Here is a 26,767-nt window from a genome sequence, read left to right on the forward strand (position 1 = left end):
GTTACCGATCTTCTGGTAGAAGCATCGTGTGCCCAGTCAAGATCAAAATAAACAATGATCTTGATTGAATCCTTTGGATTTACTTGGACTGGTCTAACATAAACTAGTCCATCTTAAAGTGTACTTTCCTCTCCACCGCTTCCATGTGCTTCACCTGAGGCTTGTGCATAAATTGCGACACTTGGTTCATTGAAAAAACTAAGTCCGGACGTGTAAAGTGTTAAAATGTAAAACATATAGATATAATAATAATATAAATATTATTATTATATCTTTATTTTTCTGTAATTTTATTTTATTTTTCTGTATTTATTTTTGTATTTTTAGTGTCTAGTTCTAATAGAACTAGACTAACCTTATCTAGTTAAGTTCTACTTGGAACTTAACTAGAAAGCTAACTGTTGGAATGGTCCAACGGTTACATTTCTAACCGTCGGACCATTCCAACGGCTACAAGGAGAGCTCCTTAAGAGCGCTCCTCTTCTTCCCTTTTTCAAACTTGTATATATAGGGGTGCAGCTCCTCTTGTGAAATAATTCCAATGCTTCTTAAGCATTAGGTTCTCCGGCTTCAATAAAGAATATATTTTATTCTTTTTTGTTTCCTTTTATACCCTTTTAAGGGTTATGCTTAAGTGTCCTTTTAGGACACTCTTTCTTACGGATCTTAGTTCTTGTTTGGAAGATCCTCATTTCATTTCATGGTATTAGAGCAAGGTTCATCCTACGTCATGAGAATTTCTTGCCTCGTTTTCTGTGCCAAGCTTACAAAGGTGTTTTATCACCTTGGTTGGGTTCTTTGAAGCTCCTTTTGAAGGAAGGAGAAAAGAGGAAGGCTCGTTGCATCAAAATCTTGTGTTTGTTCTCTTTTATCCTCTCTTCCTCTTTATTTCTTTTTCTTTCTCCTTTTATCACCTTTGTAAAAGATGGATGATCAAGATAAAATCACCATCATACCCATGAAGCTAAACGACACAAATTATGTAATGTGGGCTTCAATAATGAAACACCACATATGGGGAAAAAGATTACGGGGCATAATAGATGGTTCTGATTCGGAACCTAAACTTGTCCTCACCAAAATGGAAGGTGATAAAGAAATTCTCTTAACCGAAGAGGAGAAAAACAAAGCCTTAGCCAACTTTGAAAAAAGTTGAAAGGAATGGCGAATAACGCATGCTAAAATTATGTCATGGCTAATTAGTAGTGTTGACATAAAGAAATGCTCTAGTCTCGCCAAGTTTGAGCATGCTGATAAGGCATGAGAATATTTCACGAATATGTATTCCCTAAAAGATATTGCACATGTGTGCAATCTTCAAGAAAGAGTGAGATCAATGACCCAAGGTGATAAAACTATACGTTGAATACTATAACGAACTATTGAAACTTTGGAGTGAATAGGCTATTTTAGAGCCAAAATGGCATTGTCCCGAGGACATTGAGCTCCGACAAAAGCAACTTGACATGAAGCACTTTTATCAATTTGTAAATGGTCTAAGACCAGAATTCGAGTCGACTAAGTCGACTCTTATTCATCGAGGAAAAGTTCCCTCTATTGTCGATACTATAGAGGAATTAACTATGAAGGAAAACATAATCAAGAAGAATACTCCAAAGAGTGAAGATGATTCTGTGCTAGCTGTATTTAGACTGGGGAATCATGTACAATCTTATAGACCTCATTTTAACCGACAAAGTGGTGATTATGACAAGAAAAATGTTATTTGCCATCATTGTCATAAACCTGGACACTACAGGCCACAATGTCCCAAGCTTAAGGAGCTGAGAAAGAAAAGAGTTGCGATTGCTGGATCGGAGCCCAAAGATCAGGATGCATCAGTTTTCATGGCTCAACTAATGGAGATTCTTCAACCTCTCATCAAAGGAGCCTCCTCTACATCTGAAGCTTCAACTGGCGCAACTGCCTCATCTTTTTCCGATCCAGGTAATTTTTCTTGGCTCCTTGACTCTGGTGCTTCTTTCTATATGACCCCAATAATCAAAGTTTATCCGAATGTATAAAAAATAAAACAAGTGTGTCAAAAGTTTTTACAACTGACGAAACTTCTTTTGAAATAGAAGGAATAGAAAATTTTGAAAAAATTCATAAAACAAAGAAATTTTCTATCCCAAAAGTTAGATATATTCTCAAATTAAATTTAAATCTTTTATCTGTATCTCAAATATCTGATGATGGATGTAATATTTCATTTTCTTCTCATGGTTGCTGGGTTCAAGATCGCCAGTCAGGAAAGCTGATTGGGGAAGGCCATAGAGAAGGAGGAATCTATTACATGGATTTTTTGGAAATGCCGAAGAATGTCTTTTACTGTAACATTCAGAAAATTGAGTTGGAACTGTGGCATAAAAGACCCAAAATCCAACATTTTCCAAATCTAGGAAAATTTTGTAACTCTGAAGCATTTGATTGTAAAGATTGTATTCTTGGCAAAATGAAAAGATTACCATTTCAGAACAAAACTTTTATCTCTTCAAGACCACTTGAATTAATGCACTCGGATGTTTGGGGTCCTGCACCAGTAATTTCTAAAGGAGGACTTGCTTATTACGTTATTTTTGTCGATGATTTTTCCCGACATACGTGGATTTACTTTCTTAAACATAAGTCTAAAGTATTTTTCATACTTTCAAACATTTCATAATATGGTTAAAAACAAGTTTCAAAACGATATTACTATTTTTTGCATAGATTCATGGAGAGAATTTTTATCCACAGATTTTAAAAATTATCTTAATTTACATGGCATCACACATCAAAGGTCATGTCCATACACACCTCAACAAAATGGGTTGGCAGAACATAAACATCGCCGTATTATGGAAACTACTAGGACTTTATTAATAGCAAATCAAGTCCCGAAAGATTTTTGGGCAGAAGTTGCCTTAACTGCCACCTATCTGATTAATAAGATGCAATCCTCTTATTTGCAAAATATAACTCCCATTGAAAAACTTATGAATGTTTCTCCAGATTACTCTAGATTGAGAATATTTGGATGCAAGTGTTTTATATTTACCGACAAAAATGATAAACTTTCTCCTCATGCGATTTCCTGTACTTTTTTAGGGTATGTTGAAAATAAAAAAAGTTATAGGTATTTTGACCTCAAAAATAATAGATTATATGTGTCTAGAAATGTTTCCTTTCTAAAAAAGGAGAGCTTCTTTGATTTTGAAAAACCAAAGGAAGTCACTAAGTACTCTTTTTTGTTAGATCTGACATCAAAATCTGATGAATATGATATTGACTATAACTTTGATAATGATAAAGGAATTATTGATCTTGATCATAATGTTGACAATGAAGAAGTTCATAGAGACACTAGTATACAGTATTCCAGGCGACGAGAGCCTAATCTTCCATGTGCACTTGAAAGATATTCTGACATTCCAACTAGATGGTCATCCCGAGTCTCGAGGCCTCCAGGAAAGTTTGTGTTATAAGAGTCCTTCTCACCTACGTATAGGGCAGTCATTGCATTAATTCACTCATATGAAGAACCATCTACATATCTTCAAGCAAAAAATAATGTCAAATGGATAGAAGCCATGAAAGCTGAATTAGATACACTCGAAAAGGCTTCTACATGGAATATTCAAGATCTTCCTCCAGGCAAGAAAACTATAGGATGTCGTTAGGTTTATAAAATTAAAACCAAGAGTGATGACACTCTTGAAAGATATAAAGCCCGATTAGTAGTCAAAGGGTATGCCCAAGAATATGACATTGATTATGAAGAAACCTTTGCCCCTGTGGCTCGTATGACAACAGTCAGAACCTTAATTGCCTTAGCCTCCATCAAGAAATGACCCATCTTCCAAATGGATGTCAAAAATGCATTTATAAATGGAAAGCTAGTTGGAGAAGTATACGTGGAACCCCCTCCAGGTCTCAATATTCCTAAGGGTAAAGTCCTTCGCTTAGAAAAAACCCTTTATGGACTTAAACAAACACAAAAAGCTTGGTATGATAGGTTTAGTCGTGTTATGATTGATATTGGGTTTCAATTTTGTTTAACTGACACTGCTTTGTTTATTAAGAATTCTGATGCAGGAATCATTGTGCTTCTTCTCTATGTGGATGATATGATCATCACCGGAAGCGATAAACATGGTGTTGAAACGATCAAAACACTTTTTAAATCTCACTTTGAAATAACTGATTTAGGCTTATTGAGATATATTTTAGGCATTGAAGTTGCCTATTCCCCTAGAGGATACTTATTGTCCCAAACTAAATTTGCTTTTGACATTGTTTCCAGGTCTGATATTACTGATGACAAGAAAGTAGACACTCTAGAAGTTGCCAATGCTAAAATGAAGATTGATGATAGAGAACTTCTTGCAGATCCTACCCCTTAAAGACAGCTTGTCGGGGCACTTTTCTATCTATCCATTACCAGACCAGACATAACACATGCTGTTCACACAGCAAGTCAGTTTCAGCACGCTCCCACCTCTGTTCATATGGGAGCAGTCATGCGTATTATCAGATACATCAATCCTCTCTTTCACGGAGAGTTTTCTTGTCTTCCTCCTCCTCCCTTGATTTAATTGCATATACTGATGCTGATTGGGGAGGTGATCCAATCACTGGATTTTGTGTCTTCTTAGGTGAGTCATTAATCTCGTGGAGGTGCAAAAAGCAGCAGAAGGTCTCTCTATCATTCACCGAAGCTGAATACAGAGTCATGACAACCACAACCATGGAAGTAGTTTGGCTCCGACGTCTGCTTGCTGACATGGGAGCTGAAGCAACAAAAGCTTCACAAATGTGTTGTGACAACAAACGTGCGATTTACATTGCAAGTAACAAAACATTTCATGAACGCACCAAACACATCGAAATGGATTGTCACTATGTCAGAGAGGAATATCTACATGAGACAATTGATCTGCCATATGTTACTTCAGAATATCAATTAGCAGATTTCTTTAGAAAGCCTCTCGCTGCTCCTCGTTTTCACTTCCTCTTAGACAAACTTTCGCTCATTGTACTGTAAGTTTGAAGGGGAGTGTTAAAATGTAAAACATATAGATATAATAATAATATAAATATTATTATTATATCTATATTTTTTTGTAATTTTATTTTATTTTTTTTTGTATTTTTTCTGTATTTATTTTTGTATTTTTTATTGTCTAGTTCTAATAGAACTAGACTAACCTTATCTAGTTAAGTTCCACTTGGAACTTAACTAGAAAGGTAACTGTTGGAATGGTCCAACGGTTACATTTCTAACCGTTGGACCATTCCAACGACTACAAGGAGTGCTCCTTAAGAGCTCTCCTCTTCTTCCCTTTTTCAAACTTGTATATATAGGGGTGCAACCCCTCTTGTAAAATAATTCCAATGCTTCTTAAGCATTAGGTTATCCAGCTTCAATAAAGAATATATTTTATTCTTTTTTGTTTCCTTTTATACCCTTTTAAGGGTTATGCTTAAGTGTCCTTTTAAGACACTCTTTCTTACGGATCTTAGTTCGTGTTTGGAAGATCCTCATTTCATTTCATAAAGGTAAGGTGTAACTGTTAAAATACATGTAATCAATATATATATATATATATATATATATATATATTCCATCATACCCGATAGGGGTATTTTAGTTATTTCACATGTACCCAATAGGGGTACTTGTTTTCTCCTCTTTTTATTTTTTGTATTTATTTTTTTATTTTCGTTTTTATTTTTCCCTTTTTTACCCACTTAAAGGGGCCCCACCATTGAATCGTTGGGGGCTCCTAACGACTCCATGGGAGCCCCCTTTGTGGATCTACTTTTGAGGCCTCTTGACCTCCCCCCTCTCTCATTTTTCTTGTATAAATAGGGGTGACCCCCTTTGTATATTTTCACTCTGGAGAGCTCTCTCTCTTTCAATAAGAGACACTTATATTTTATGTTGTGTTGTCCCTTGTGGACTTGGGTATCTTCTCTTTTGTTTGTCCATTGGTGGACATTGCAAGTGCTTATAGCACTCTTTGTATTTCCGCATATCTCATTACATGGTATCATAGCCTTGTGTATGCTCTTGATTCTTAATATAGCTAGTCGAGTAATATTTTTTTTTATTTTGTATCTCTCTTGGTTTTTCCTTTTGAAAGAGATTAAATGGAAGGAGAACAAAAGATTGATCTCTCTTTCAAGCTTAATGGTTCCAACTACATGATGTTGGCCGCTGCCATGAAAAACAACTTCAAGGGTAAAAAGCTTTGGGGATACGTTATGGGCACTATTCCGAAACCACGAACTCCAACTCACCAAGATGGATGGTGATCAAGAAAAAGCTCTTGAAGGAAATGCCTGCATGAAGGCCATTGAAGATCACCAATCTAAAGTGAAAGATTGGGAAAACAAGCATGCAAAGATTCTTGTTTGGTTCATGAACAATGTGAAACTCAAAATTTGTGCCAACATTGCTAAATTTCGGATGGCTAATGAAGCATGGTTCTTTATGAAAGGTATATATACTCAAAAAGACCTTGCTCGTCAATTCTTCCTCCAAGAAAAAATCCGGACTATTAAGCAAGGGGAAATGAGCGTAAGAGATTACTTTAGCACTCTTGGACTCTTATTGGATGAGCTATCTTTACTAGAACCAAAGTGTGTTTCTAGTATAGATGTGGAAGTAAGAAGAGAACAAATGAAAAAAAAACACTTTTTCCAATTTCTACATGGGCTTAGGCCCGAATATGAACAAGTTAGATCTTCCTTTCTTCATAGATCTAAGCCTCTTCTTTTGGAAGATGCCATAGCCGAAATATGCCAAGAAGTAACTCGTCTTGGCATGATTAAGGGAGGGGATGAAGTTTTGGCCGTGTCTAAACCCGACAATCATGTGAAAGCCTATAAGCCTCCACACTTTGGGAGGCAAAATAACTATAATGGAAACTATAGAAAAGCCATTTGCCATCATTGCCAAGAACCGGGTCATATAAAACCTAATTGCCCTAAGCTAAATGAAGCACCAAAGAATAAGGTTGCCTTCGTTGAAGAAATTACTCAAAAGGAGGAAACTATCAAAGGGAAGGAGTCCTTCTCTTTTGCTCAACTATCGGAAGCACTTCAAATTTTACTCAAATCGCCATCAACCTCGGGTGCAGCCATAGCTTCTTCTTCTCCTCCAGGTATGTCTTCTTGGATTCTTGATTCTGGAGCTTCCTTTCATATGACCCCTCTTGAAAATGGGCTTTCCGATTTGTGTAATAACTCTAAAAACTCTTATGTTTCAACCGCCAATGGTACATCTTTACAAGTAAAAAGTTTTGGAACGTTGAATTTTTCCAAAGATTTCTTTGTGCCAAACATAAGAGTGGTACCTCAACTTAATTTAAATTTTCTCTCTGATTCTCAAATATGTGATCATGGATGTGAAATCTCCTTCTCAACTAAGGATTGCTCTATGCAGGATCTCCGGTCCGAGAAGCAGATTGGGCAAGGGCATAGGAGGAGAGATCTCTGTTACATGAGCAACTTGAAACTTCCCACTAACTCTTTTTGTAATCATGTCCAAGATAAAAATATTGAAACTTGGCATCAAAGATTTGGACATCCAAGTTTCTAAAAAATGTACTCCTTTCCTTTTGGAAAGAAATTTTGTAATGAGAAACATTTTGTTTGTAAGAATTGTATTTTTGGAAAAATGAAATCACTACTTTTCCAAATCGAACTTTTGTCTCCAAAAGACCTTTTGAGTTAGTCCATTCAGACGTTTGGGGCCCTTCTCCGGTCATATCGGGATACTCCTATTATGTTACTTTCATTGATGACTACACTAGATATGTGTGGATCTATTTTCTCAATTTAAAATCCGAAGTCTTTGACTTCTTCAAGAAATTTCATATGATAGTTAAAAATCAATTTTCAAGTAATATCTCTACTCTTAGATCCGATTCGGGTGGAGAGTATCTATCAAATGAATTTCAAAATTATTTGAAAACAAATGAAATTTGTCATCAAAGGTCATGTCCTAGGACTCCTCAACAAAATGGTCTAGTCGAAAGAAAGCAGACACATTTTGGAAACCACTAGGACACTTCTTATTTCCAAAGAAATTCTAAAAGTTTTTGGGCCGAAGCCGCTTTAACTTCAACTTGATAAATAGAATGATATCTTCATCCTTACAAAATACATCTCCATATGAAAAACTATTTGAAAGAACACCCGATTTCAATATATTAAGAATTTTCGGGTGTAAATGTTTTGTCCTTACACATAAAAGAGACAAATTATCTCCTAAAGCTATTGAATGTGTTTTCTTAGGATATGGAGAAAATCAAAAGGGTTTTAAATGTTTCGACCTTAAAAATAACAAACTCTAAAAGGTGTAACCTTTTTAGAAAATGAAAATGGTTTTGAGAAAACTAAAGATATTGATGAAAGTGAATTTGCTTTCTTATTTGATCTTCTCCCTCAAGAAGATGAGACTCTTCAAGAAGAGGAAATCTCTAATGATTTGTTGAATGATCTCAAGGATATTCCTCTTAATAATGTTGAAAATGAAAGTGATAGACCCATCCAAACCTATGTTAGGCGTGGTCAACAAGCTCCCATGAATGCCTTAGAAAAATACTCTCAAGATTCCAACATAGAAGAAACCTCTTTAAGGAGATCCAACCGAATCTCCAATCCTCCTAATAGGTTTGTTTCCTATGAGTCTCTAACTCTAAGGTATAGAGCATGTCTAATTGCGTTAGACTCTTTTCATGAACCTTCACATTATAATGAAGCCAAAAGCATTCTTCAATGGGTTGAAGCCATGAACTTAGAACTTAGTGCCCTTGAAAAGGCAAACACTTGGGAAATAACTTCATTACCCACTGGAAAGAGATCTATTGGATGTAGATGAGTCTTCAAAATTAAAACTAAAAGTGATGAATCATTAGAACGCTATAAAGCCCGGTTGGTAGCAAAAGGATACGTTCAAGAATACGGTATAGACTATGAAGAAACCTTCGCGCCCGTAGCTAGAATGACTAGTGTTAGGACTCTTATTGCGGTTGCGTTAGTTAAAAAATGACCTATTTATCAATTAGATGTTAAGAATGCATTCTTAAATGGTGAATTAAATGAAGAAGTTTACATGGATCCTCCACCAGGAGTATGTATTGGTGAAAATAAGATTCTCAAACTTAAAAAGGCATTATATGACCTAAAGCAAGCTCCAAAGGCTTGGCATGATAGATTTAGCAATGTAATGACAAGTTTGAATTTTCGTTCATGCTATACTGACACTGCTTTGTTTGTGAAAAGTGCAGGGTCTTCAGTAGTTATTTTACTACTTTATGTTGATGATATGATCATCACTGGAAGTGATGAGCAAGGAATTAATGATATTAAAAAGGTTTTAAAAGAAAATTTTGACATGTCTGACTTTGGTTTCTTAAGATATTTTTTAGGAATTGAAGTAGCGTACTCTCCTCGAGGGTACATTCTCTCTCAGATGAAACTTGCTGTCGACATTTGTTCCAAGTCTGGTATCTCCGATGATAAGAAGACAGAAACCCCTGAAGTCATCAATGCAAAGTTAAGGTTGGAAGATGAAACACTCCTCGAGGATCCTACTCCCTACCGTCAACTTGTTGGATCTCTAACCTACTTATCCATCACTCGGCCAGACATAGCTCATGCCATCCACTCAGTCAGTTTCAACATGCACCTACAACTGTGCACATGAGTGCAGTCTTAAGGATCGTCAGATACATAAAAAACACCATAACTAAGGGAGTTTTTCTTTCGTCTTCTTCATCACTTGATTTAATTGCTTATACTGATGCTGATTGGGGAGAAAATCCCAATGATAAAGTCTCAACTACTGGTTTTTGTGTTTTTTTAGGTGACTATGATTTCTTGGAGATGCAAGAAGCAACACAAAGTATCATTGTCCTCAACAGAAGCAAAATATCGTGTTATGACCACTACAACCATGGAGCTTGTGTGGCTAAGAAGTTTCCTTAGTGATATGGGCATAGTCATCTCTACTCATTCGAAGATGTATTGTGATAACAAAAGCACAATCTATATCGCAAGCAATCACACCTTCCATGAGCGTACTAAACACATCGAGATGGACTGCACTACGTCGTGATGAATACCTAAGAGGAACCATAGCACTGCCTTATGTTACTTTCGAGTACCAGTTGGTGGACTTCTTCACTAAAGCCCTTGCAGCTCCTCGTTTTATATTCCTTCTCAGCAAGCTTTCGGTTATATCCCCGTAAAGCTTGAGGGAGGGTGTTAAAATACATGTAATCAATATATATATATATATATATATATATATATATATATATATATATATATATATATAGGGTACTTGTTTTTCTCCTCTTTTTATTTTTTGTATTTATTTTTTTATTTTCGTTTTTATTTTTTCCTTTTTTACCCACTTAAAGGGGCCCCACCATTGAATCATTGGGGGCTCCCAACGACTCCATGGGAGCCCCCTTTGTGGCTCTGCTTTTGAGGCCTCTTGGCCTCCCCCCTCTCTCATTTTTCTTGTATAAATAGGGGTGACCGCCTTTGTATATTTTCACTCCGGAGAGCTCTCTCTCTTTCAATAAGAGACATTTATATTTTGTGTTGTGTTGTCCCATGTGGACTTGGGTATCTTCTCTTTTGTTTGTCCATTGGTGGACATTGCAAGTGCTTATAGCACTCATTGTATTTCCGCATATCTAATTACAGTAACGCCACAATGATGCTTTTATATTTTTCTGGCTCACTGAAATAAACATTTTTAGAAAAAACATTTCCCAGCTGAGAATTCATTGCCATGGGAGTGTGCATAGGCTTGCATTGCACCATCCCACTACGTTCTACGATGTCCTGACTCCTGAGTGTATTTTTGCTGTGACAGTATCAAACAATCTAGTTGCTGGTCCACTTGCACTCTAAGAAAAAATCTAAGAAGTCCCAAGTCCTTCATGTGGAAAGGCCTAATCGATTTCAACTGTTGAATTTTAACCTCACTACTCCCAGTAATAGTAATATCGCCCACATAGACTAGAATGATAGTAAGATCAGATCCATCACAGTGACTTTTTTCAAGCCCAAGAGCTCTAGCCTCTAACCACAATGCTGAAGGTATCGGACCAAGCTCTCGATGCCTGCTTCAGACCATAGATTGCTTTCTCCAACTTAAGAACGGTAGCCTGCATGTCTCCTTCTGGATAACCAGGTGGGTATTTCATGTATGCCTCCTCGCATGTCGCCATGGAGAAAAATATTCTTCACATCTAACTGGAACAAACTCCATCCATGAGATACAAGGGATAATACAATTTGAATTGTTCTCATTCGAACAACTGGTCTGAATATCTCATTGAAATCCGGCCTGTGTTCCTGAGTGTAACCTTTTGCTATTAACCTTTTTTTGTATCGCTCTATGGTCCTATCAGACTTATGGTTAATCTTATACACCCAGCGACGTTCCACTACATTTTTACTTGCAGGTCTTGAGGTGTTACATTCATGCAAAGCCGTAATCTCATCATTCATTGCATATATCCAATGTTGATTTTTAGAAGCTTCAGCAAAGGATCTCGACTCTTGGACATCAAGTGTAGCTGCATAAATCTAAAAATCTAAAAAAAAAGGATTCATAGCTAACCCATCTTTCAGGCATATGCTTAATTCTGCTGGACACAGATCTGAGACCTTTGTGACTGAACAGTAAAATAATTACCGGATTGACCTGATTGTTGGACTGCACCACTTCCAAAATGATCAACATATTGATCTACAGAGGCATCCCGACTGGTGACATCCATTTCTGCTTGCTGATTTTCAGATTCACTCTTTATGACAGGATTCTCACGATTTGATGCATCAGCAGAACCATTTCTTCTGTTGCACACCTGCTTGAAGAATTGAAAAGGTGGCTGCACATGTGGCTGAACACAATCATTCAATTGTTGAGCTACTGTCCTTTGCTGTTGATGTTCAACAGTTCTGTTTTCATCATGCTATGCTGTCCCTGTTGAAGGCCAAAAGGCTCAAAATAAACTGTTATAAGAAGGCATAGACGAATTTCCACATATATCTTCATGGAAAACGACATGACAGGAACTCAAAATCTTATTGGAAACATGATCATAATAACCCATGTATTCATCATCATACCCAATGAATTTACACACGGTAGCTCTTGAAGACAACTTATCTCTCAATGCACTGTTAACGTGAACTAAGCGTCGACATCCATAGGCACGTAACAGAGAATAATCAGGGTGCATTCCATACAACAGAAAATACGAAGAGTCCTCTCTAAGATTAGACAAGGGCATCCTGTTTATTAAATACACTGCTGTATGGAAGGCCTCCAATCACAACTTTGTTAAATTGTAATTCATAAGACAATGTATTTTTTATATATATAAAAGAAGATGCATATGCATATATATATTTCATATATATGTATATGTATCCATCTACTTGTATATATATATATATATATATATATATATATATATATATATATATATATAATATTTCTTTCTTGTATTAGCTGTAGGGGTATTTTAGTTATTTTTACATTTTACGCATATTCATGTTTTTGAATATGATTGTAATTCCTCCTTTTTATTTTTTCTTATTTTTGTATTTTTTTTTCATTTTTTATTTTTGTTCTTTTATGTAATATTTCTGCAGTGTACAACAGTCAGCCACTAACTGTGGTACACTTTAAAAAAGATGGATGTTTGGCTGATTTCCAATGTCTCTAATAAGAGCTGTTGGGAATAGCCTAACGACTCTTTAAGTGCCCTTGTAAATAAGGGCTATGTGAGCCCATATTGAATGTAGTATTACAATAAGGTGTGGTGTTGTCTCCTTAAGCTTATAAACACTCTGCATTGATTGCACTTCTTTTGTGGTGTAAAGCTTATAAACACTGTGCATTTATTTTGTGTCTTGAGTATTTGAAGTATCAAGTTATTTGAAAACTTGATTGTTTGCAAGGATTCTTCACATGGTATTAGAGCAAGGTTGGAGAAAGAAAGATCGTGTGGATTCTCACTTTTTTGGGTGCTTCGAAAAGCGTGCCTTCATTTTTTTTGGTGATTAGAGTGGATCATCTTGTTCATCCAATATTTTAGAAGACTCTTCTATTAAGAACGGTCTAAAAATTCTTTCTGGTACGTATTCATTTTCATCATCTCTCTTCTCTAATGGGTGAAAAAAACTCATTTTTCTCTTGGCTTCAAATTCAATGGGTCCAACAATCACGTTTGGGCCGGAAACATGAAAGCTCATATTAAAGGGAAAGGGCTTTGGGGTTATGTTCAAGGCTCGATTCCCGAACCGTAGCCAAAGATAACCTTGATGGAGAAAGGAGAAATAAAAATCCTTAAAGGCGAAGAAAGAGCCAAGGCTCTTGAAGACTACACCAAAAAGCATAAAGAATGGGAAATGAGGAATTTTAAAATCCTCTCATGGATTTTTTCATCTGTAGAAACAAGAATTAACGCCAATATTATCAAGTTTAAGAAGGCTCTTAAGCATAGGAGTACCTTGAGAAGATGTACACCTCTAAGGACTTGTCTCATAAATATTACCTCCAAAAGAGGGCGCTAACTCTTCATCAAGGAGAGATGACTATAAGAGAGTACTTTGTCGAATTCTCTTCTATTTGGGATGAGCTTGCTATGTTCAAACCCAAGTGGAGTGGAGAAGCCATAGAGCTTCGTCATAAACAATTGGAAAAAGATAAATTTTTTAATTTTTTGAATGATATTAGGCCTGAATTCGAACAAATCCGGTCTTCTCTTTTATCCGCCTTCACTTTTCCCTCTCTTGAAGATGTAATTACTAAACTAAGTGGGGAAGAGGCTCGTATGAGTATAAGCAAGAACAACTCAAGTGTTCTAGCTACACCTTCTAATAATGAAGAAAATGAAGGAGTTAATGCCGTCTCAAGACCGGAGAGCAACTTAAGGACCTACAAGCCTCCTCACTTCAAGAATCAAAACTCAAGTGGTCAAGGAGGGAAGAAGGATTATAACAAGCTTTTATGCCATTTTTATAAGGAACCGGGGCATATTAAGCCTATTTGCCCAAAGTGGAAAAAGTTACTTGCCATGGCTACTACATCTCAACCTCAAAAGTAAGAGTGCTCGTCATCTTCAAATGAAGCTCTCTCATTGCAACAAATCGTGGATGCACTTCAACCTCTTCTAAAAGGGGCTATTTCTGGAGCCGCTATGTCAACCTCTTCTCCTTCCGGTAAGACCTTTTGGTTTTTAGATTCGGGTGCTTCTTTTCATATGACCCCAAGTTTTAGTTCTTTTTTCAAATACTCAAAAAATCCCTCTCCATCTTTTGTTTCAACCGCGCATGGAACATCTCTTGAAGTAAAATGAATAGAAAATTTTGAAAAACAAGAGTTTTTTATTCAAAAAATTAGATTTATACCCAAATTAAACTTAAATTGCTTTCCGTTTCTCAACTCTCGGATTATGGGTGTGATATAAAGTTTTCATCTAACAAATGTTGGATACAGGATCGCCGGTCCAAGAGATTGATTGGGGAAGACTCTAGGAAGGACAATCTATACTATGTCGATTCCCTTCAAATTCCAAAGAACCCATTTTGTAATGTTGTCCAACAAAAGGATATTAATGTGTGGCACAAGAGACTTGGACATCTAAATATTGCAAAAATTTCTCATTTACCTTTTGTTAAAAGTCTATGTAAAAGTGATTTTACTTGTAACGATTGTATTCTTGGGAAAATGAAAAAATTGCCTTTTTGTCAACAATCTATGTTTACAATAAGACCTTTTGAAACTATCTATTCGGATGTACGGGGACCGACACCCGTCCTATCAAAAGGAGGCTTTGCATATTATGTCATTTTTGTTGACAACTATACAAAATATTGTTGGATTTATTTTCTTAAACATAAATATGAAGTTTTCTCGATTTTTAAAACCTATCATATGATGATTAAAAATCAATTTAATGGGAATCTAAACATTTTTAGAACTGACTCTGGTGGAGAATGAAAAAGGTGAAAAGGATTTGAGACCCAGGACCCGACCCGATCCATGTAATGTAAAGATTGTGTACAGAGTATACGTTTACTCTTAATCGGGTCTGGATACACCAGACCTGGATCCATATCTATGTAAAGTAAAGTTATAAATGTATTCTTTTAGGTCACGATTTCATACAGAAATTGTGACAGCCGCATACCCATTCTTGCATTTCGTCTCTTCGCCTCTCTCTCTCTCTCTCTCTTTCTCAATGCAGGTACGGGTGGTGGATTTCTAACATGGTATCAGAGCAGTGTTGAAGCCTGGCCTGAGATCGCCTTCTCGTCTGCGTGCGTTTTCTTCCCCCTTTCCTCCGTGTTCTTCAGTTCCGGTGAGATCGATAACGTCTCCTTCTCTTCCGTCATCATCTCCTCTTCTTCCTTGTTCTTTAAGATCTGATTCTCTCTGGAATCAAAGTGGACTCTCAGTTGGATTTGCCGACGTGAAGAGACGCAGACCAGTTTTCCCTCTTCTGATTTTTTTTTGTGTATCCTGTTCACGTGAATCCTGTTCACGTGAACCCAGACCGTGAAAAACGAGGGGCTGTATTTCACGTGAATCGTTGAAATCGATTCACGTGAAACATCAGACCAATCGTGTGCCCTATTTCATTTTCTGTTTGACATTGCCTGCTTGTCTCCCTTTACTGTTGTCGTCTGCTCGATCTCCCTTTGTCTAATCCCTTTCACACATCCATTTCTACATATTCAAATATATTTGTCGTGTAGTTTTTTTTTTATTGCTACTCGTTTGAAAATATATCTAACGTGGAAAAGTTCTTTTAATATCAGTTTTCTGGAGAGCATAGAAAAAGGTTCAGTCTCTCTATTCTTATTCTCTGAATCTGACAGTCGCAAAAAAAAAAAAGGGGGCTGAGCATTTTGTGAACACTCTTGCTGAAATCCACTCTCTATGGATTCCTATTCCCTTCAATCAAATATTTTTTCAAGTTTTCTCAACCAACTCATTTTTGAAAAGTTGAATACCTCAAACTTCTTGATTTGGAAGAGACAAATCATTCCCTTTATAAGGAGCCAAGGTCTTATAGGTCACTTGGATGGAACCATCCCTGTTCCACCAGAATTTGTTCAGAGAGAAGAGAAAGATGATCAAGGTGCGAGTTTGATCGTATATGTCAAAAATATAGAATTTCTCAATTGGAAAATGAAAGATCAATCTGTTGTTGCATACATCACCTCAACCCTGTCTCAAGAGGTCCTTGTTGCCATTCCCGACAATTGTATAACATTGCTACTCTGGGAGCGACTGGTCCAGACGTATTCACAAGTTTCACAAGCTAGGATGGTTTTTCTAAAAAGGGAATTTCAGTTGCTAAGAAAAGATTCCATGACCATCATGAAATATTTGAACAAGATGAAGACCATCACAGATCAACTTGCAGTTATAGGATGTTCCGTTAGTGACAATGACATGGTGCAACAAACTCTGAGCGGATTGGAATCTGACTACAATATGATAATCACTTCACTATTGTGCCTTCCTGTTCTTCCTACCTTTGATGAGCTACGAGCCAAATTGATCCAGTACGAAATGACTTTAAAGGGATTCTCTGAAGAAACTCACATTCACCCAAATTCTCAAGTTTTTGCCACAGGAGTGACTTATGGTAGAGGACGGGGACGAGGAGGACAAGGGCAAAGTGGACACAGAGGACGTGGTTTGCTTCCCACTCCAAACATGTTAGCTCATGCGTAGGGATCAAGATCCATCCTTACTTATTTCCTTTGTAACAAAAGGGGGCATATCAAGGCAAATTGCTGGCATAATTCAGAGAATAAAGGAAAGGGTCCACAAACGGAAACCAAAAGAAAGTTCACAAATACCAGAGACAGTGGAGAAATTAAAGATCTGCTGATATCTGCCTTATCAGAGTTGAAATTAAGGCAAAACGATGAAGGCACTTGGTTTGTTGACTCAGGGGCAGTAACTCATGTAACAGGCGATGCAGGTAAAATTTCTAACCCTATTCCTTATTTTGGAAAAAGTAAGATTGTCACTGGAGATGGATCCCACCATCCTGTTTCTCATGTTGGAAAAACTGTCATCCCCATGCCATATTCCACTCTTACTCTTTCTGACGTTCTTCATGCTCCTGACATCAAGAAAAATATTGTCTATCTTTCCAAACTTATTGATGATAATAATGCTTCAGTTGAATTCACTCCTTTGTCTGTGCAGGTCAAGAACCTACGCACGAGGAAAACATTCGCTGAAGTAAAGAGACGAGGCAATATATATGTCTTTGAAGAAGCTCCATGTCATGTTGTTCGCCCTGTTTATCTGAATTCGAAGTCTTCATTAGAGTCATGTTCATCCTCTTATGCTAATGTTTTTAGTATTTCTGAATGTAATAAGCCATTTTTGTGGCATAGTCGATTAAGACATTGTGGGAGTCATTTTATTGAAAAACTTGTCTCTAATAATCTCATTCTAAAAGAATGTCTCAATGGGAATGAGAGCAGTCATAAGTGTTCCAGTTGTCTTTCATGCAAGAGTCATGTATTGCCTTTCCATTCCATTAATAAGAGAGCTTCAAAACCTTTTGAGATAATTTGTTCTGATGTATGGGGACCCGCCCCGATTGCCTCTGGATCCGGGAGCGGATACTATCTAATCTTTGTTGATAACTATTCCCGATACACTTGGATATATTTCATAAAAAATAAGTCAGAAGTCTTCTCTTTATTTTAAAGTTTTCTTTCCTTGGTCAAAAATCAATTTTCTGAATCCATTCAATTTTTCCAATGTGATGGAGGTGGGGAATTCTCATCCCGTGATTTTATTTTCTTTCTCCGAAATAACAGAATAGGAAGAAGGGTGTCCTGCTCTCACACCCCTCAACAAAATGGGATTGCTAAACGAAAATATAGGCATATCGTTGAAAGTGCCATGAGCATGCTTCATGACAGTAATCTTCCCATCAACCTATGGACAAAAGCTTTCCATTCTGTCGTACATGTGATAAATAGACTACCTATGGTTGTTCTGGAAAATAAGTCTCCTTATCAGTGTCTTTTTGGAGCTCATCCTAGTTATCCCGATCTGTGTGTTTTTTGATGTGTTTGTTATGTGCATATTGATCAGTCCCTGAGAAACAAGTTTCAGGACAAGACCAAGAAGTGTAGGTTTGTGGGATATGCAGATGATTATAAAAAATATAGGTGTTATGATCCCATCAACAAACGCATCAGAACCTCAAGAAATGTTGTCTTTGATGAACAAAATTTTGATCGCGAAGCTGACGCAACGAACATGTCAACTGAAGTTTACTATCCTTGGCTGTGTTCAGAACTTTTTGCTGGCCCCAATGAAGCGTGTTCCTCAGATTGCATGCAACAAGAAGAGATGTTTGAGAACACTGGGACGTTGGGATCACAGAATGCAGAGGAAGTACCAGGTAGATGAAAATGCATTGTCTATTCCAAACAGAGACCGATAGCATCAAGTCATTCAGATCATGTCTCAGTCACCAATCCAACTCCTCATACTCTTGAGGTCAGAAAATCAAACCGCATACGACATCCTATTGACAGGTGGGTCAGCTATAACAACTTTTCCTTGGATCTTCAACTCTTTTTAACTGTCCTCAATAAGGAAGATGAACCCATTATGTACTATTAGGCAGTCACTTCTACTAAATGGTTAGAAGCCATGAATGATGAAATGCAAGCCTTGCATGAATGTGAAACCTGAGAAGTTGTTCCCAGACCACCTGACAAAAATGTTGTCGGATATAAATGGGTCTATAAAATAAAGTACAAGCCAGATGGAACCATTGAACGATATAAGGCAAAGCTTGTGTCAAAAGGATTGACTCAAGGAGCAGGGCAAAATTATGATGAGACCTTTAGTCCGGTTGTAAGAATGGGAACAATTCGAATTATTATTTCTCTGGCTGTTGAACATGGATGAAAGTTGAGTCAGCTTGATGTGAAAAATGCATTCTTGCATGGAAATTTGAAGGAGTAAGTATACATCCTCCTGGATATCAAGAACAAAATTGTAAAACCCATGTGTGCAGGTTAAACAGAGCTATCTATCGTCTGAAGCAAGCATCTCGCTCTTGGTTTGATAGCTTCTCGCTAGAAATTCAGAAACATGGATTTTCACGTTCCATGCTAGACCACTCATTATTTATTTTTAAAAATCAGAATGTGACCATTCTATTATTAATTTATGTCGATGATATTATCATCATAGGAAACTCTGCAACCCACATTCAAGAAGTCAAAGACTTACTAGGTTAGAGGTTCAAAATGAAAGATCTTGGAGTTCTACGTTATTTTCTTGGCGTAGAAGTTGATAACTAGGCTCATGGCTTGACACTCACTCAGCATAAGTACACCGTAGACGTTCTCAGCAAGGCAGGCATGAAAGACTGCAAACCTCTAGGAACTCTAAGTGTGCTTCATCAGAAACTTAGCGCTGATGATGGAGATTTGTATGATGACCCCACCAGGTATCGAAGCATAATAGGAATGTTACAATACCTCACATTCACTAGACCCAACATCGTTTATTCAGTCAATCAAGTATCTCAATTTATGCATGCGCCACGTACTGGACTTATGGAAGCCGTCAAGAGAATCCTTAGATATCTGAAAGGGACTATTGGGGATGAATTGATATATTCACCACAGTCATATGGCAAAGATGAGCATGAACTTACTGTATATTGTGATGCTGACTGGGCAGGAGATCCTGACGAACGAAGATCTACATCAGGATATTGTGCCTTCATTGGAAGAAATTTAGTCTCTTGGAGCAGTAGAAAACAAAAGGCTATCGCTAGATCAAGCACTGAGGCTGAATATAGATCCATGACTACTGCTACTGCCGAAGTCATATGGATCAGGCATTTACTAACTGAAGTAGGAGAAAAGATCTCTCACACTACCTTGCTATGTGACAACCAAAGTGCTATCAACATGTCATTCAATCCCGTACATCACAGTCGTGCTAAGCACATTGAGATTGACCAACACTTTGTGAGACAGAAAGTTGAAGAAAAAGTGATTGAGCCTGAATTCATCAGTACTGAAAGGTAAGTTGCAGACATATTTACCAAAGGGTTAACCAAGGATCATTTTTGGATGCTTAAAGGCAAGTTGTTCATGGTCCAAAACTATGATCAACTTGAGGGGGGGTAAAAAAGGTGAAAAGGATCCGAGACCCGGGACCCGACCCGACCCGAGTCGACCCGATCCATGTAATGTAAATATTGTGTACAAAGTATACGTTTACTCTTAATCGGGTCTGGATACACCAGACCCGAATCCATATCTATGTAAAGTAAAGTTATAAATGTATTCTTTTAGGTCACGATTTCATACAGAAATCATGACAGCCGCAAACCCATTCTTGCATTTCGTCTCTTCGTCTCTCTCTCTCTTTCTCAATGCAGGTAGGTACGGGTGGTGGATTTCTAACAGAGAATACCTTTCAAGTGAATTCAAAAATTATCTTGAAAGTCATGGTATTCTTCACCAAAGATCTTGTCCGAAAACCCCTCGACAAAATGGATTAGCCGAAAGAAAGCATAGACATATAATAAAGACAACTTGTACATTACTTGTTTCTCAAAATATCCCAAAAGGTTTTTGGGTTGAACCGGCTTTAGCATCTGTCTATCTGATAAATTGGCTACCTTCTAAAAACTTGAACAATATCTTGCCTTTTGAAAAATTGTATACCAAAGAACCCGACTATAGTCGGTTGAGAATTTTCAGTTGTAAATGCTTCGTTCTTACTGACAAGAACGACAAGCTTTCACCAAAAGCCATTGCTTGCGCTTTTCTTGGATATTTCGAAACCTAAAAGGGTTTCGTTATGATATTAAAAATGACAAGCTATATGTTTCCAGAAATGTGAGTTTTCTGGAAAATATAATGGTTTTGAAATGAGTGAACCCTTTGAAGAAAACATGGATTACTCTTTTTTATTTGAAATGTTAGCACATGATAATGATAGTGATGACTATTTCATTCATAATGACGTCAATGATAAAGAAGATGGCTCTTCCCATCCACCTATCTCTCAACATAGAAATGAAGGAGCATTGAGAGATCCTATAACATATACCCATAGAGATAGAAACAGTTTTAGGAGTGCAATTGAAAAATTTAGTGAACCTAGTTGGTCCAATTCAACAAATGATGAAAACCTACGAAGAACTGAGAGAAATAGAAAGATGCCTTCTAGGTTTATTTCATATGATTCGTTTACTCCTAAACATAGAGCCTGCCTTAGCGCCATTCATTCCTATATAGAACCGAAAAACTTCGAAGAAGCAAAAAAGAATGATGAATGACTGAAAGCAATGGAATGTGAGCTTTCAGCTCTCAAGAGGGCAAAGACTTGGGAGTTCCAAGATCTTCCTAAGAATAAGAAAGCAATAGGGTGTAGATGGGTATTTAAGGTAAAAACTAAGAGCGATGGATCTCTTGAGAGATATAAGGCTCAATTAATTGCAAAGGGATATAGTAAAAAATACATGATTGACTATGAAGAAACTTTTTCCCTGTGGCCCGAATGGTTACTGTCCGATGTCTCATTACCGTTACCTCAATCAACAAATGAAACATCTATCAAATGGATGTTAAAAACACCTTCTTTAATGATGATCTGAATGAAGAGGTATATATGGATGCTGCAGCAGGAATGAAGACTCTCAAAGGGAAAGTGTTTCGCCTTCGAAAAACATTTTATGGTTTAAAACAAGCCCCCAAGACTTGGTATGATAGATTTAACTCTGTAATGTTAGAAAATGGTTTTTCTTCTTGTTTCACTGATACTGCCTTTTTTGTTAGAAAAACCAATTCAGGGATTGTCATTCTGTTCTTATATGTAGATGATACGCTTATGACCGGAAGTGATTCTAAAGGGGTTAAAAGCATAAAATCAATTTTGAAGGATAGGTTTGAAATGTCCGATTTGGGATTTCTAGCTTATTGTTTAGGTATTGAAGTAGCATACTCTCATAGAGGGTATTTTTTATCTCAAACTAAGCTTGCTTCTGAGATTATTGACAGGTCAGGTATTACGGATGATAAGGTTTGTGAAACTTCTGCTATAGTAGGCGCCAAAATGAAGATTGATGATGGTATTCTTCTCTCCGATCCCTCCCCCTATAGACAACTTGTGAGATCTTTAATGTATCTGAGTATTACTAGACCAGATATCTCTCATGCAGTTCATACTGCAAGTCAGTTCCAACATGCACCAACATCAGTTCACATGAGTGCCATCTTGTGGATTGTGAGATACATAAAGGGCACACTAAACAAGGGAGTGTTCTTATCCTCTTTTGAATTAAAATTAATTGTTTATACTGACTCTGACTGGGGAGGTGACCCAAATAACCGTCACTCCACCACTGTTTTTTTTTGTGTTTTTAGGAGACTTGTTGATTTCATGAAGATGTAAGAAGCAACAAAAAGTGTCTTTATCCTCAACAGAAGTTGAATATCGTGTCATGGCGACTACTACCATTGAAGTTGTATGGATTCATCAGCTATTAGAAGACATGGGGATCTCAATAGAAGGGCCCACCAGGCTATGCTGTGATAACAAGAGTGCAATATACATTGCCAAAAATCGTACTTTTCATGAGCGGACTAAATACATTGAGATGGACTGTCACTATGTTCGGGAAGCGTATCTGAAAGGAATTATAGATCTTCCATATATAATTTCAGAATATCATTTGGCAGATTTCTTCACCAAAGCTTTGTGTGTTCCGCGGTTCAATTTCCTCCTTGGCAAACTTTCAGTCATCTTGCCATAAGTTTGAGGGGGGTGTTAAATTGTAATTTATAAGACAATGTATTTTCTATATATAAAAGTAGATACATATACATATATATTTTATATATATGTACATGTATCCATCTACTTATATATATAAAATATATATTTTTTTCTTGTATTAGCTGTAGGGGTATTTTAGTCATTTTTACATTTTACGCATATTCATGTTTTTTAATATGATTATAATTCCTCCTTTTTAATTTTTTCTTATTTTTGTAATTTTTTTCATTTTTTATTTTTGTTCTTTTATGTAATATTTTTGTACATAGTCAGTGGCTGGCTGTGTACAGTGTACAACAGTTAGCCACTAACTGTGGTACATTTTTTGTAAAAGATAGACGTTTGACTGATTCCCAACGTCTCTAATAAGAGTTGTTGGGAATAGCCCAACGACTCTTTAAGTGTGCTTATAAATAAGGGCTATGTGAGCCCATTGAATGTAGTATTACTGTAGGGAGTTGCTTATAAACACTGTCCATTTATTTTGTGTCTTGAGTATTCGAAGTATCAAGTTATTTGAAAACTTGATTGTTTGCAAGGATTCTTCACAAACTCAATCGTAAGATTAACATCATATATCATTGCCAGGGTTGTTTCCACAATGTGGCTGTGCTTTTTGTTCAACAACACCATTTTGTTGAGATGTCTTGGGACAACTCAACTCACGTTGAATTCCATTATCATGTAAAAATTGTGACCATCACTCCGTAAGGATAACATTTTTCAGGAAAATTGAGTCTCAACATATGATTTAAATCTACAAAAATCTGGCAAAATTTGATCCTTTGACTTCAAGACTTCAAGAAATATATCTAGGTAAAGCGAGTGTAATCATCCACAAAAATAACATAGTATCTGAACTTATACAAATACATAATATAGGAAGGCTCCCAAACATCTGAGTGAACAAGTTCAAAAGGAAATGAATCTCCTTTATTAGATCTAGAAAATGAAAGTTCATGGTTTTTACGGACGCAACAACTAACACAAAGAAGAAGTTCTACTCTTAAGTTCAATTTGACATTTATTACATAGGACATTAAGAAAACTAGAATTGCAATGACCTAACCCATGATGTCAAACATCAACTCCTTTATCAGCTTATTGACCGAATGATGTGAACAACGAGTGACATGACAACAACAAAGATGGCGAGGATGAAAAGTTGAAGGGAGACTCTGGAGCTTCATTAAAAACATAAAGGTTCCCACATCTTTTTCTCTTAGCGAGCGTCTGCTTAGTGTGAAGTCCTTTCACAAAAACAAAGGACGAAGAAAAATAGTCACAAGAATTAGTGTCACGACGAAGTTGGAAAACACAAATGAAATTCTTTCGAAACAAGAAAAGAAGACAATATGCAGATCTGAACAGAAACGAGAGGAAAATCAGATTTAATATAAAAGAAAAGAAAACAAGACTTAAGAGAAGGAAACAAATTTTAATATAAAAATAAGAAGAAAGAAAGAAGTATACAAAGAAGAGATATTCCTTTGAGAAAACAAAAAAGGAAGATTGCAGCCAAGATCTAATGAAACTTACCTCTATGAAGTTCTGATACCATGTCAAAAACAGCCTAAAAATATGTGCTATGCAGATTCAACTTCAGCAACAAGATGGGAGATGAGAGAGAGAGAAAAGAGACTTGAAGGTTAAGAGAAGTCCAACATAGTCAGTTAGGTCTGGTGTCTCAAGTATATATATTAAACACATGGGAAAAGGACAAAACTGCCTTTAGTACAATATAACATATTACATACAGCTTTTGGATCTCTAAATCTGGACCCGGATCCACGACCCATATTCCTAACAACATCGTCCCTGCTTGTGGGTCCCACTATTCAATAACATCTAAGAAAATAATGAAATGGTTGCTCACAAGAGGTGCTAAATTGCACTTGCTGGTGCCAAAGCCTGTGCTTTGATTGCTTGCTTGACAACTTGCTACCCATGCTAACTTGCCAGATCTGCTTCCTGCCTATTGCTTACTGACTGTTTACCTAGTTCACTTGCCATCAGTCTAACAATCATTCTGATGACTAGAATCAAGCCTAAACAGTCTATCATAATAAAAAAACCTATAAATATGTCACTGAAGGCCTAAATGAAACAAAGTTCCAAATACCACTTGACATTCAATTAAGGTGCATATGTCCCACTATGTTGCTGTTACCACTTGCCATGTTTATAAGTGGAAGCCCACTAGACTTGTGAATAACATTAGGTATGTCGACAGAGTGGAGAAAAGTAAGGTACAACTAATGTGAGTATCGGCACTAAACTCTACTAAGTTCAAATTTATCTGTGCTTGTAGTCCAATGATTCTAGGTTGCCACCTCACTCACTCCTGAGCTTATTGGTTTTAAACCCTAGATCACCCTTGCCCACCAGGAAGCACACCCAGCTTTGGCCTTGTGGCAAAGGATGTGCACCTGTGGCTTTTGAATTTGTGTCACCCCTGCAGCTTGGTGACATCCACGAGTCGCCCTTACCAGATGAGTGGAGCCCTCATGGGCATGTCCTTGTGACAGAGTTGAGAACTTTGTATATCTGGAAATGTTAGATTTATCCTTGTAAACACAAAGTCACAAAGTAGCTTAACACGATGAAATGCTTTGGGATTTCTGTAATCGTGAAATAATCTCTTTAATATTCATGAATAATGTAACAAAAATTGTCTTGCAAATCTTATATATAGGACGCTGTCAATATTTGTTTTACAGGTAAAAGGAAAAAAGATCCATCTGTGCATTGGTGCCAATTTGTGTCCATAGACATGAGACTCTTGAACTTTCTGATTTATTGTTTCCATTGCTCCATATCCTTTCTGCTGCATCATGTTGATCTGAGGTGTTAGTGCAATCATTTTCTTGATGCACATAGTGAAAACAAGAGTATTATTAAATGTTGCATGTTATTGACAAAATTTGTAATTTGTATTTTCTATTGCTACTGTATCTTCTCTACTAGATCATGTTTCTTTGAGGGCTGCGTAACCAAGGTTCTGTTTTCTGTTGCTATTATGATCAATGATGTTGGGAAATTACATAGTATGAAATGTTAGGCAAATGTTCCTACCATTAGCAGGCTTCAAAGTTCTCTTTTTCTTGAAAAATCAAGTGTGCTTTAGGGTCTTGAGAAACTTTAAGAGTTAAAGCATGTGAGTTAAAGTAGCATTTTCTGAGTGGTCTTTGCATTGTGTTCCAAATTTGGAGTCATCTGGCAGATAATGTTACTCCCAGCTTTTTCATGAGGCCAAAATGTGATCTCTGTCAATTTATTCAACTGGTGCATATCAGGAGATCATAACAACTAAATTTGTGGCTCATACATGTTCTGCTGGGCATCTTCTCTTTATTTGGTTAATAGCAGATTCCTTCATCCAAGACAGCATTCTAGGATTTTATATCCTTCTCTGCAATGGACATTCTTATTAAGATGCATCTATTTCTGCTTAATGGGAACTCATTGTGCTTGAGCAGAACTTGTATCATCAATTGTCATTTTTCCTGATGGGTTTTGTTCTTGCACTTGTAGGCACTCTGGTCAGAGATCCAGAATTCGTAAACTTCAGTACATTGCAGAACTTGAGAGGAAAGTAGACATGCTTCAGGTAACTGTTTTGCTTAATTTAGTGAGCATTTGTAAAAATTTAGCAAGTATGTCTGAATCTTGTTTGTTTGCTGTGGTGCTTCAGGTGTTGGAGTCAAATTTGGCAGACAAGGTAGCCCTCCTTTTTCAGCAGCGTGTTATATTGACACTTGAGAACAATGAGCTGAAGCGCAGGATATCGTGCCTTGTAAAAGAGAAAATGATCAAGGATGGTGAGCCTTATAAACTTTAGGAATCCCATCTTCAATGTGCTTAAGAGAGGTTTATGAA

General features: G+C 36.8%; 1 protein-coding gene across 1 annotated transcript in view; it reads left to right on the forward strand.

Moving 5' to 3' along the window:
- Positions 1–26,767, forward strand: part of LOC149847173 (uncharacterized protein At4g06598-like) — a 37,966-nt gene that overhangs the window by 10,307 nt on the left and 892 nt on the right. Inside the window, exons 3-4 of the mRNA XM_089998329.1 lie at positions 26,423–26,498; positions 26,583–26,709. Of these exons, the coding sequence (XP_089854455.1) occupies positions 26,423–26,498; positions 26,583–26,709 (203 nt within the window). The remainder of the gene's footprint in view (positions 1–26,422; positions 26,499–26,582; positions 26,710–26,767) is intronic.

The sequence above is a fragment of the Nuphar pumila genome, chromosome 2 (genome assembly GCF_984573655.1).
Source record: "Nuphar pumila chromosome 2, dmNupPumi1.hap1.1, whole genome shotgun sequence".
NCBI classification, from domain to species: Eukaryota; Viridiplantae; Streptophyta; class Magnoliopsida; order Nymphaeales; family Nymphaeaceae; genus Nuphar; species Nuphar pumila.